The 13,189-nt window shown below is 44.0% G+C and overlaps 1 protein-coding gene across 1 annotated transcript in view; it reads left to right on the top strand.

Annotated features, from left to right (window-relative positions):
• The window catches only part of PPM1H (protein phosphatase, Mg2+/Mn2+ dependent 1H), a 301,104-nt gene that overhangs the window by 117,925 nt on the left and 169,990 nt on the right, over positions 1-13,189 (top strand). The window contains exon 3 of the mRNA XM_049782757.1: positions 7,731-8,075. Within this exon, the coding sequence (XP_049638714.1) occupies positions 7,731-8,075 (345 nt within the window). The remainder of the gene's footprint in view (positions 1-7,730; positions 8,076-13,189) is intronic.

Below are 13,189 nucleotides of genomic sequence, written 5' to 3'. Positions count from 1 at the left end.
AGATGGACCCCTGAGATCTCTTAACTGGTGATGTGGGGGTTAAACACAATAGTGGCTCACTAGAATCTTTTGAACTAACATTTCCTACGAGGAAAGGAGCTTCAGAATAGACATAACAGCATCTATGCTGGGTGGGAAGTGTCTCACCTGGCAGAGTTGAAATGTCCCCCTGAATGAGGGCACACTGCTCAGAGCACCCAGCTGCTCACTGTTCCCCCACCCCAGCCATTATTATAAGTGATGGCTGTTTATTACTTTTAATTCTGTTAGGGCTCCTACATACTGCTACACATTTTATTTCTTTTTTGTTTGTTTGTTTTTGTTTTGTTTTTGGGTCACACCCAGCACGCTCAGGGGTTACTCCTGGCTCTATGCTCAGAAATCGCCCCTGACAGGCACGGGGGACCATATGGGATACCTGGATTCGAACCACTGTCCTTCTGCATGGAAGGCAAACGCCTTACCTCCATGCTACCTCGCCGGCCCCTACACATTTTATTTCATTTAAAACATTATTTTTGGAGGTTTGAGGCAATAGAGCATCAGTCAGGCATTTGACTTGCACACAGCTGACCCAGGATGGACCTTGGTCCGATCCCCTGGCTTCCCATATGGTCCCCCAAGCCAGGAGCGATTTCTGAGCACATAGCCAGGAGTAACCCCTGAGCATCACCAGGTGTGGCCCAATAAACAAACAAACTAAAAGCATCCTTTTTTTTTTTTTTTTTTTTTTTTTTGGATTCTGGGTCACATTCAGCAACGCTCAGGGGTTACTTTTGGCTCTACACTCAGAAATTGCTTCTGGCAGGCTTGGGGGACCATAGGGGATGCTGGGATTCGAACCACTGTCCTTCTGTATGCAAGGCAAATGCCCTACCTCCATGCTATTTCTCCAGCCACTTAAATTAATATCTTTATTTAAGAACCATGATTACGAACATGTTTGTAGTTGGGTTTCAGTCTTAAAAAATAATACCCCCTTTCACCAGTCAACCTTCCCAGCACCAATGCCTCCCATCTTCCTTTTCCTCCACCCGCTGCCTGTATTTGAGACAGGCATTCTATTTCTCTCACAGTGTCATTCAAAACATTCTTATGTGGTATAATTAACAGGTTTTTTTGGTAATCACTTTTTTAAATCGCATTTATAGCTTATTTTTTTAAAAAAATTAATATATAATTTGTTGGTAAGGCTGTAAAATTTGAGTAGAACTTCAAACCTCTTTGCATAAGACTCCTGGCACTGCTATAGAGTTTAGTGAATGTTAGTATATGTTTAGAATTTTTTATCAAAATGGTTCCAAGCACCACAACACACATCTTTGTCTCTATAGTCCTACCTACTGACCCTCATTTAGCCTATGATCTTCTACACAGATATTTCACCTAGACACTTCCTCTCTCTCAGACACTTGCTGTTGCCTGTTCTAGTCTAGATTATTCACTGCAGGCATTTAGCAACTATTCTAGTCTCTTGCCTGCTCTTTCTTAAGGTATAGGATGGAGCTAGCACATGGCAGAGGAGAAGCCAGAACAGGCACTAAGTAAATGAAATCTTCATATCTATATTATAATCACATCTTGTTCTTTAATGAAGGAAACAGTTGGAAAAGGTTCAGAAACTTGGTCAAGATCACCAAGTAGTAAATTCCAGGCTTGTCTTGAGCTAACGCTGTGCTCTTTCTCTGAGTCTTTCCCATGTTTATGCCTCCCCATATGGCTGATAACGATTGCTTACTAGAACCATTTTTACTTGTAACTACCGCACTGTGAAACAATTTTGCTTCTTGCCCTGCACCTGCAGAAAACTAAGCAGGGGGTGATGGTAGTGGTAGTTTGTGATGAGCTCCAAGTATTAGAGTTCAGTGCAGGTGAGATTATGAGTCAGCAACAGAAAGCCAAGAGAGCATCAGAGACTAGAAGAGGTACAGGTAGGGGACCTGTTGATGGAGTCAGCTCACAGAGCAGATTAGTAAACTAGATAGGAAAAAAGCACTTTCTGTGATTTGGAAAACATCACTCTGGTTGAAGATTATACAGCTCTACCTCCAGTGCGAAGCAGCCAGTGAAGTGGGGAGTTTTCTCTTTAGCAAAGGGGATTGATTGAGGGCTTTGAGCAGCGGTCTGCTCTTAGAATGTCACAAGGCAGGTATTTAAAGCAGTTAGACTGTCCATCCTTCACTTCCACCCTCTCAAAGATGGGATAATTACCAGATCTTATGGGAATATGGCATAGATTAAATGAATTAGTGTTTGTGAAGCATGTGGGATCATTGCCTGTCCTGGAAGCTTTTCTAAATGCTGAGAAGGGTGTCCTGGACTAGGGTTTCTTATGATCTTTCCACTGGCCACCCCTTTTTGATGTTTTTTTGGGGAGCTGACAGGTTGGTTCCTGTTACCACATATATATGTGGTTCCCTGAGTATCAGCAAGTGTGATCCATGAGCACAGAACCAAGAGCAAACATTGTTGGGGGGAGAAGAGGAGGAAGGAAGTGTAGGAGGAAGGAAAAGAAGATGGAGGGAAGAAGGGAGGAAGAATGAGAGAGAACAAAGGATTGGACAGATAGAAGGAGGGAGGGAGAGCACTTTGCTGAAAAATAATGTCTTCTAAGTTTGAAAAGGATTTGATTTATTATGTAAAGGATTCATTGCATTAAAAATGAACTGGACCAGGGTTCATAGTGTTAATAATGTTGAACACTTCTGAGCCTCATGTTGGAGGTCCCCCACTAAATTTCCTCATGACTGAAAATTCCCAGAGATCTGCCATTTGTCATGGTTGTGGTAACTGCAGAATGCTTTGTCTAGCTGAAGGAAATGGTTGGATTACCTGTAAGAAAAATCAGGGCTGCATTCCAATGCAGTGTGTCCTTTGATTGCAACAGGACTAAGAAATAGGGTAACATTTGGTGTCACAGACTCTGGGCCCAGACAGACACAGTTGCTCCCTTCCAATCTGGCCTGCACCCACAGAGCTTACTGGAAGACGCTTGCTGGGTTTTCATTTAAATCAAATGCGGGATCAGGAACATGCAGGCAGATCTTCCTCCTGGGCCTCCAAGGCTTTGGGGGGCTTCATAAACAAGAAATCCTTTATCTTTTTGCTCACTTGTCCCAAGTAGGGGAGTGGTACATGTCAGTCTAGAGCTCCATTTTATTAATCCCTTCATGGCAGAACCGTGATGTGTGTAACAGTAATTCAAACAGAAGGGCGATCCATTCTTTCTGTTGCTGGCCATTTCTCAGCCTCTGCTAATTCTACTGAACCTGGTTACCTTACATTCATAATAGGAAATGCTAAAAAGCAGAGGCTGGTGAAAAATGCAGAATTGTGAGATTCCTAACCCTTCCTCTCCTCACATGTCCCTAATTGAGGAATCCTATCAGCCAATGTCTGCTTTTAACTCTTTGGAGGATTTATTTGTGCTGATGCAGCCTCAGCTTGTTCTCAACCACCATCATCCTCCCCAAATACAGTGGCCATTAGTCCCAGGATGCATGAGGAGCAGGTGCTGCCTTTCTCTCCTCCATATCCCCAACTCTTGCTCCATACTCTATAGTAGTTTATGGAAGGGAAGTGTCTTGAATTTTGTTTTGTTTTGCAGCCACACAGAGCTGTATGACAGGTCTTACTTCTGGTTCTGCACTAAACACTCCTAACTGTACTCGGGGGACTGTATGGGATGCTGGGGGCTGAACCCTGGCTGGCCACATGCAAAGTGGCCACTTTACATACTCTATTATATCTCTGGCCTCTTTTAGAAATTTCTTAAAGCACAAGTGACAAAGATAAACCTCCCAGGGGCTGGAGCGGTGGCGCAGGGCATAAGGCATCTGTCTGCCTTGCATGTGTTAGCCTAGGATGGACTATGGTTCGATCTTTCTGCATCCCGTATGGTCCCCCCAAGCCAGGAGTGATTTCTGAGTGCATAGCAGGAGTAACCCCTGAGTGTCACCGGGTGTGGCCCAAAAACCAAAAAGAAAAAAGAGAAGATTAACTTCCCAGAGCCTGCAACACCCCCAAGCAGGATGGAGAGCCCCAGATTCCTTCTAACTTCCCATTCTACCATGCTGGTCAAAGATTCCCTCTTAGTGCTGCCCCTGTGACTTATGGAGATAGAGGAAATAACAAAAGGGCAAAAAGACAAGTGGGCCTGATTGATGACACAAGAGGTTAAGGAACTTGCCTTGCTCGTGACTGACCCTAGTTTCATCCCCGGCACCTCATTTGGTCCCCAACCAGGAGTGATCTCTAAGTATACAGCCAGGAGTAACCCCTACACAATGTCTGGTGTGGCCCAACTCACACCACACCTCACCTTACAACTCAAAAAAAAAAAAAAGGCAAAAGGCCAAGGCCAGTTGAGTGGTCCTTTTTGACAGACAACTGTAACTTTCCTGGAAGTCCTGCCCTGAAGATTCCTCCTTACTGTTAATGGTCAGTGAAGGCTCCTTGAACCATATTGAGCTGCCAGAAGGTTGTGGAAAATGAAAATCTTACATGGACCCATCACTGCCTCAAGCAGAATCAATAGGGGACAGAGGAGAGAACAGATGTCCAGTAAGCAAACCAAAACCAGCCTTACTATACTATTGCCAACGCCTGGCACTTCCCTCTTCTCAGGCCTTCTGGCTCCATCTCTATCTATCTGAATGCATCCTGTCATCATGGCCCAGTTTCCCCACCCTGCTGCCAGCTCCCTCATCCATGCTGTTCCCTATTAGATTTAGGACGTTGTGGGCTAAAATCATTGGAGTCTACACTCATTTAAGTGAAGAATAAAGTTGAAAAAATGATTTCTCCAAGGATGTATGCTAAATATCTGAGTGTGTGCTCCAGGTCTATTATTTAGCTAACCACCTGGCATAAGTGACTTTTCTAGAACTTCCTTTATCAGTATTTTTATCTTTTAAGAAAAGGAAGAAGCCAAGACATAATGATAGTCAGCAGTAAGGTTACAGGCTGGGAGTTACCTGTCACAGTCTAAAAGTGAGCAAATGACTCCAGATAAGAATATGATTTGATAAATATATTTAAAGTAATAAATATTTTAAATATCTTTATTTAAGCACCATGATTACAAGCATGGTTATAATTGGGTTTCAGTTATAAACAGAACGCCCCCCTTCACCAGTGCAACATTTCTACCACCGATGGCCACCAACTCCCTCCTCCCCCATCCCCTGCCTGTATTCGAGACAGGCATTCTACTTCTCTCACTCATTACCATTGTCATGATAGTTTTCAGTGTAGTTATTTCTTTTTCTTTTTTTTTTTTTTTTTTTTTTTGGTTTTTGGGCCACACCCAGCAGTGCTCAGGGGTTACTCCTGGCTGTCTGCTCAGAAATAGCTCCTGGCAGGCACGGGGGACCATATGGGACACCGGGATTCGAACCAACCACCTTTGGTCCTGGATCGGCTGCTTGCAAGGCAAACGCCGCTGTGCTATCTCTCCAGGCCCAGTGTAGTTATTTCTTAAAGTGATAAGTAAATATTAAAACACAGGGCCAGATAGAGAATACAGCATGTAAGAGCACTTTCTATGCATGCACTGACCTGGTTTGATCCCTGACACCTTAGAGGCCCCTGAGCACTGTCAGGAGGGATTCTTTTGCAGAACCAGGAGCAAGCCCAGAGCATTGCTGGGCATGCCTTCCAACTAAATAAATATATAATTGTAATAACATTTGCTGTATATATTAGCTTGGAGGCCACACTTGACTGCTCAGAGGTCACTTCTGGCAGTGTCTGGGTAGCATATGGTGCTGGGCTCAAGCCCAGGGCTCCTACTTGCAAAGCATGTGCTCTGGTCCTTTCAGAGATCCCCCTGGCCCAAAGGACGTCAGTATTTATTTTTGCAGGTCAGCTAGCCCCAGTAGCCAAAAAGTTAGGCTATATATCTTACTTAGTCTCAATATTTCTTCTTACCTCTCCTGTGACATCACAGCTGATCTCCTTTCATCCCCACCTCCCACCCCAAAATCAACCTCTTTCATATGTGTCATTCAACCGTGGCTTTGGGCTGAGGTACAGCTCAGTGGCTAGAAGCCATGGTTCAACCCCCAGCACCCAAACAAGTAATTCTGATGTTTTTTTGAAGTGTAACAGTCAAGAAATCAGTCAGCAGGTGCTAAGTATGGCAGGTGGAGGATCCAGGACTGTAGTACCTTCTGGGAGAAAAGGGGAAAGCAACAACTAGAAAGCTCACTGAGAGAGACTGAAACTAGACAATGGCTGAATAAGAAATCAAAGCTGCTGCATCTGTGCGTGCCTCAGGGGAAACACCCAGAACTGATGCTCCAGACCAAAGAAAATACCAATAACAAATGCTTAAGGGCCCTCAAGGGGGCTAATGGATGTTCCCCAAGAATGACCTAACTTTCTGTCCAGGCCACAGAGGGAGGTTGAGAAGTTAGCTGTTGAAGTGGTCTGTGTGAATGACATTTCACACCAAGTCTGTACCTGCCAGATGACAGAGCTTTTAATTTGAGGTGAACGGTGGAAAAGGCCTGGGCACAGTGTAGCAGCCCTGCAAGTATAAAATAATTGTCGAACACAATCGATTTTTAATTTTATTTGGGGATCTGGGAGCTTGAGAGCCATACCCAGCGATTCTGGGTCTACATCTACAATCTGAAATTACTCCCGGCAATGTTAAGGGGGAACCATATGGAATGTTGGGTATTGAATCTGGACCTGCCACATGCAAGGCGAACGTGTCACCCAATGTACTATCACTCCAGCCCATATAATAAAATTTTTTTAAAAGGAGAGGGCCAAACAGATAGTACAGGAAGGGGTTAAGGTGTGGGCTTTGCACAGAGTGAAACCAATTCAATCCTGGCACCACATATGCTTTCTTAAGCACAGATTGGGGGGCGGGGAGGAAGGAGTGGAGAAAGGAATGAGAAGGGAGAGAGAGATTACAAGGTTAAGGTGCTTTCCTGCCAAGCACCTGCAGGGGTATTAGAATAGCAAAAAGCCAGGAACAGCCCTTGAACACTGCCAGGTGCGGGTCTTAATGCAAGGTGCAGCTCATGACATGAAGCTCATCACATAGAGTGATGAGTGCAGTTGGAGAGATGACTACACTGAAAACTATCATAACAATGTGAATGAATGAGGGAAGTAGAAAGCCTGTCTCGAGTACAGGTGTAGGAGGGTGGGGACAAGGGAGATATGAGAAATTGGTGGTGGGAATGTTGCACCGGTGAAGGGGGGTGTTCTTTACATGACTGTAATCATACAACTATAATCATGTTTGTAATCACGGTGTTTAAATAAAGATAATTATTATAAAAAAAGATCTTTGATAGAAAATTAAAGTCCTGTAAACTCATTATTTTTTTCACATTATACAAAGCTTCAGTTTGAAGAAATGCTGTAATCAATGTTAAAAATAGAATTTGCTGACTTTAAGCGCTGTAAAATAAATGAAATACCTATGTGAAAAAAAAAATAAGTTGGGGTAGAACCAAGATTAGGTTTTTCCCTACCCTCCTTCTGCCTTGGTGGTAATTGGTAGCCTACCCAGAGGTGCAAAGTCAGGGACCCCCATCATCCTTCAGTGTCAGTGAGTGACACATACAGGTACTATCCTGGAAGGGTTTTGCAAGCCAAGGTTTAGCTTGGTGAACCAAGGGTCACCACTGCGCCCTTGGAGGCCTCCTGTGACAGTCGATAGCCATGTCTGCTCTTCTCACCCTCCCTGTCTCCTTTCCCCCCAGGAATCGGAAGGTGTCTGCTGCCACTACTGGTCCCTGTTCGATGGCCATGCGGGCTCCGGGGCGGCCGTGGTGGCAGCCCGCCTGCTGCAGCACCATGTCACCGAGCAGCTGCAGGACATCGTGGAGATCCTCAAGAACTCAGCCTTGCTGCCACCCACCTGCCTAGGCGACGAGCCCGAGCACACTGGAGCGCACAGTCGTACCCTGACACGGGCCGCATCTTTGCGCGGCGGAGTGGGTACTCCCGGCTCCCCCAGTACCCCACCCACACGCTTCTTCACCGAGAAGAAGATCCCGCACGAGTGCTTGGTCATCGGTGCTCTGGAAAGTGCCTTTAGGGAAATGGTAGGTGCTGTTAGGTGAGGGGACCCTGCCCCACCAATACAGAGTCAGTGCTCGGTGGAAGCTGGTACAGGAGGGCCGGACTGGCACCTGAACTAACCGGCTTGTTGGTTTTATTTGGGGGCCATACCCTGCATTGATCCTGGCTCTGCGTTCAGGGTGATCTCTTCTGGTAGTGCCTGGGGGACTATATGGAATGCTTGAAATCGAACCCAGGTCATCGCATGCAACCCGGCCCACTGTACTATACACTTGGCCACCCCTAACGTTAGGCTTATGATATATGTGTGTGGTTGCTGCCCTTGGGTGTATAGCCTTCCTAAACAAACTGAACTATGTATCTCAACTGGAAACATAATTTGTTTTTTCTTTTTCACAATTTTAATTTGAGGCCATACCTAACAGTGCTACAGGTTTAATTATTGATTAATTTTTATTTGTAATTAATTATTAATTAATAATAATTTAATTATTTCTTCAGGAGCTCTAGGGACCTTGTGTACTGCCCCTACCTTCCCACTGTACTATCTTTCCAATCTTGCTTGCGCTTTTCACTTTGAATGGAATTTGCCAGGGAATTTCCTCTTCTTTCCATATCAGTCTCTCTCCTGATCTCTGTGTCCCTCCTGTCCACCATCCTCAAGGATGTACCAGAAGTGAGCTCTGGTGTCTGCCTCTCATCCCTACCTTCTCCTAGCTCACTTTCTACTCTGGCCATTATCCTGGCGCCAGAGATGTACTCTCCAAAGCAGAGTGTGCATGCCAATAAAAAATAAGAGATTGTGAAGATGTTATAAAGGCATGAGTTAGGCAAGAGGTTTGTTTGTTTGTTTGTTTGTTTGTTTTACTGTCCTTGGATCCTGCAGATTCAAGGTGATGACAAGCAGTTAAGAAAGCAAAGTTTAGCTCTAAGGGTCTAGCTTCTAGTATATCCAGCCCAGAACTGGAGGTTGTCCTGAGCATTCCAGGGTTTCCCCACATCAAATCCTTTGTTAATGAGCGGAGACTGAGCAATTTTAGGCAGCACTATCTGATTTGTTTGGGAGGCAAAATTTATGGAATATTCACTCACATTTGTTCCCTTTCTACATATACTTGTTCTTCTTGTTCCCTCCCTGTTTGCGTGTTTCTGTCCTTGTGACATAAATAATAGTTTACTCTTTGGTTAGCAAGGGATTTTAGACTTGCCTTATCTCAAGAGGAAATGGAAGCCTTCAACCTTGCAATCCCAAGGAAAACACCAGAAGGCAGAAAAGGGAAGAGAGAATCAAGATAGTAAAATGGACTGATCCTCTTCACAGTTGTTAGAGATTCTCTAAATACCAATATTCAATTGAGATTTTTTTTAATTGTTTGTTTGTTTGTGGGTCATACTTGGCAGTGTTCAGGTCTTACTCCTGGCTCTATATTCAGAGATGGTGCCTGGTGGGGATCAGGGGCGTCAATGTGGTGTTGGGGATCCATGTGCAAAGCAAGTGCTTTACCCTCTCAACTATAACTTTGAACCCTAAGATTAAATTTTGACTCTACCCCACCCCCTAGATGAGATAAAATTAGGTTTTCATAATAGAAGAGAAAAGTAAAGAAACTTCTGAGTGTTTCATTCTTCATGGCAAGTCCAGGTGACAGCTTTCCTGTGGATTTACTGTATTCTCAGTGTTGTCCACTAGAGGTCAGACCTCCACTGGGCTCAGGGTTCCATACAGGAACTGACAACTATATCTGAACTGTATAGGTATGTTCCAGAATATTTAGTCAAGAACAGCCTTTCTTGTCTTGTGGATCTTTGTTGCTTTTAATTAGCCAATTTGTTACCTCAGACTTTTCTGAGTTACCAACTCAGAAGACAAAAAAATTGGTGCTTCTTTCTGGATAATTTATTTAACCTATATATATATTAGTAGAGAATTAATGACATGAATTCCTACTTAGGAAAGGGTGAATTAGACAAAATTAGGTGGTGACAAGTATTAATCTAGTGAAATACAAATGGGCCTTGGGAAGCAAGGAGAGTGTGGTAGGAGTCTGAGAAGGTGATGAAGTAGGAAAGGAGGTGTTGCTCAGTGGAAGGGCTCTTTGTGAGGCCCTGGGTTTGAACCTTGCACACAGGCACACAAAGACACACACCCAAAAGATGAAGCAAAGGCTTCTCTGGACAGTGTCAGACAGAATACTCTGAAAAAGTGTCCTGGGCAAAGGAAACCATTTATGTAAAGAATCTCGTCAGAGAAAATGGCCCCATGGTTAGTCCATGTCCCCGCTGAAGTGCACCAGAGTTTAAAGATCAGATTCGAAGGAAAGAATAGAGAAAAGGTGACTTGGTGGGATGGAAAGTTACAGCCATCCACTGAGAGGCTGTCTTATGATTCTCTTTTCCATCCAAATCTCTTCTTCAGTCCTCGAAATTGAGTTTCCACAGTCCCCTTAGCCCCCCAGCATGCTGGGAGCCTGCCTGGCCTTGCACACTATGCCTGGCTCATCAGTTCTTTGGTTCATGAGGTTTAGTGTGGGAGCCATACTCCTGCTCTGCTAAATACACAGCTACTTCTGGTACCCCAAAAGGATATCATTATCCTTTCATTTTTTTATTGAACCACTGGGGAACACAAAGTTACAACATTACTCATGACTGAGTTTCAGTCATATAGTGTTCAAACGCCCATTCTTTCACTAGTGTCACTTTTCTCCACCAATGTCCCCAGTTGCCCCTCTTGCCTCCCTGTCTGTTTCTATGGCAAAATCTCTTTCCTTTTCTTTTCTCCTTTTAGACACTATGGTATTAGGATTATCACCTGAATCTCCTTTCAGCCCTTAGTACTTGTCCAAAGTGACCACTTCCCTCTTTCATGGTTCCTTTCCTGTCCTATCCTCAGTCCCTTGCATGGTGGAAAGCTTCCTACTAAGGACCAGTTCTCCTGAATGTCATTTTTATTATCTTTGCACATTATTCTCCTACTTGTATCTTTCTATCTCTCAAATGAGTGTAATCGGTCTATGTCTGTCTCTCTCCCTCTGACTCATTTCATTCAGCATGGAGTATTCATACTCTTGTAGTCAAAAGGCTTTCTGTTTGGATGATGTTGCCTTAGATGATGGAAATTCTTCTTTTTCCTTTTTTCTTTGCTTCATCGGGACTTCAGAGTAATCCACGAACATAGAATCAGAGCCCGAGTTATCACTGAGTTACATGTGTACAAACTGCAGAACCCCCTAACACAGAAATTACATAGAAGCTCTCAGTGTCATGGCCTTTTGACCCTTCCCCATTTATATTAGGGTTTTGAGAGTCGTTATTTAAAGGTAAACTGTGTCTTATTGAAATCCAAACACACAGCTCATTTCCTTAGTTTGTGAAGGCCTCTGCAACCTTTCAGAAGGAGGCACATTTGGAGTTTCCTAGTGTCTCCTGGACTGTTTTCTTGCCAGAGTAACCAGAACCTGTACTTCCTATCTGTCCTGTTGCCAGGTGTCCTGTCAGTTATACTGGCTGTGTGCTATTCTGCTTCTCTTCAAGCGGAAAACTCAGGATGGAGCAAGAAGTGTCCATTTCATCTCTCTTGTCATCTTCCTCACATCTAATCCCTAAAATCCCAAACCAAGCTTGCTGGTTTAGACCATACCCAGCTGTGCCCAGGGACTACTCCAGGCTCTGTGTTGAATTTATGTTTTATAACCAATGTTGTTCTCTGCTAGAATTAGGCCTCAGATTTTAAAGCCAGGACACTGGAGACACATGGGTCTGGAAGCAAACATTGATGTAGAAATTAATCCACATACACACACACACTAAAGAGGGAGAAACAGGTTCAGGAATTCCAACACATAAACCTTCAGCTCCTATGAATCAGGAAGCTCATTGGGAAATGCGGAAACGCAAGAGATCATTTTCCTGCAATCCCAAGTATTTACTAGGAAGGAACAGACCATATCTGGAGGTGGGATTAGGTGGTCTAAACACCACTCCAAGTTACTACATTCAAAGATGTTTCCAACCAATGAGTAACAAGGTGCACACTGAGTGGGATGGGATCCGATTAATCCCACAGTTCTCCACACTTAAGAGGTCTAGAAGTAATTTGAGTAGGGAGAAACATTTACAGTCAGTCATCTTATATGTTTGACCTTTTTTTTTGGGGGGGGGTGGTGCCAACCCAGCCATTTTACTTTTGGCTCTGTGCTCTGTACTCTCCTGGCTCTGTGCTCAGGGATCACTCCTGGCAGTGCATAATGGAACATGTGGTTCCAGGGATTGAGTCTACATTGGCTGTGTTCAGAGACGTGTCTTACCTACACTGCACCACTTTTCTGACCCTGATAGTCACATCTTCTCTGAATATAGTTAAGTACTACTATGTACTACCTCATTTTTAAAATGTTCTAAGTAGCATCAAATGGGATGGGGGAAATGTTGCTGTCTGTGTAAAAGGAAGACTTGGTTAGAAGACTCAGAAAACATTTACTCTTCATGATATAATTCTTTTTAATTTCCCAAATTTGAGGATTTAAACATTATATTTTTCTGGGGGAAAAAGTATATTCTGATCACAAATGAAAAGAAAGTGAGTGAAAGTGCTCTGAAAAACAGAACAGGACAGTGGTGGGTGGCATGCACTAATGTTGGGCTCTGTGACAGTTGTTTTCTCCTCATCTTGGCTCTCCAAGGTCCTAGCTTAGTGCTTGACTTGTATAAAGTGTATGGCCCACTGACCTTGGACCACACTGTGACTGATTCTCACTGACTGGCTCTCTTCTTGCTTGGTTCTATCTCCTGGCAAAAGATCTGTGTGGTCAGTTCCTCTTGAGTCCTCTTTGGGAAATGAGCCTTGGCTTCATTTTCCTCAAGGACTGGTCTCAGGAAGTAAATTTTGATTGACTTCCCTTCTGCTTCTCAACAGCTCTCTGAAACTGCCTTGTTTGGCAGCTAAGTTTGGCTGCTGTGCTAAGCTCGTTGCTTGGCCCAGGATGAGCGATATGAATAAAAAAGCCTTCTAAGTCTCCTCCTAACTTCTCCATCCTCAAAAACAGTAAGTGGACCCAGGAAGGAGGCCATCGCCATTATTGGTGTCACTTTAGGAGCTCTGTCCTTAACGTTCTAGGGATCATGACCCTTTAGTTCA

This window comes from Suncus etruscus, chromosome 11, assembly GCF_024139225.1.
Source record: "Suncus etruscus isolate mSunEtr1 chromosome 11, mSunEtr1.pri.cur, whole genome shotgun sequence".
Lineage (NCBI taxonomy): Eukaryota > Metazoa > Chordata > Mammalia > Eulipotyphla > Soricidae > Suncus > Suncus etruscus.
This window is presented reverse-complemented; position numbering and strand designations above follow the sequence as displayed.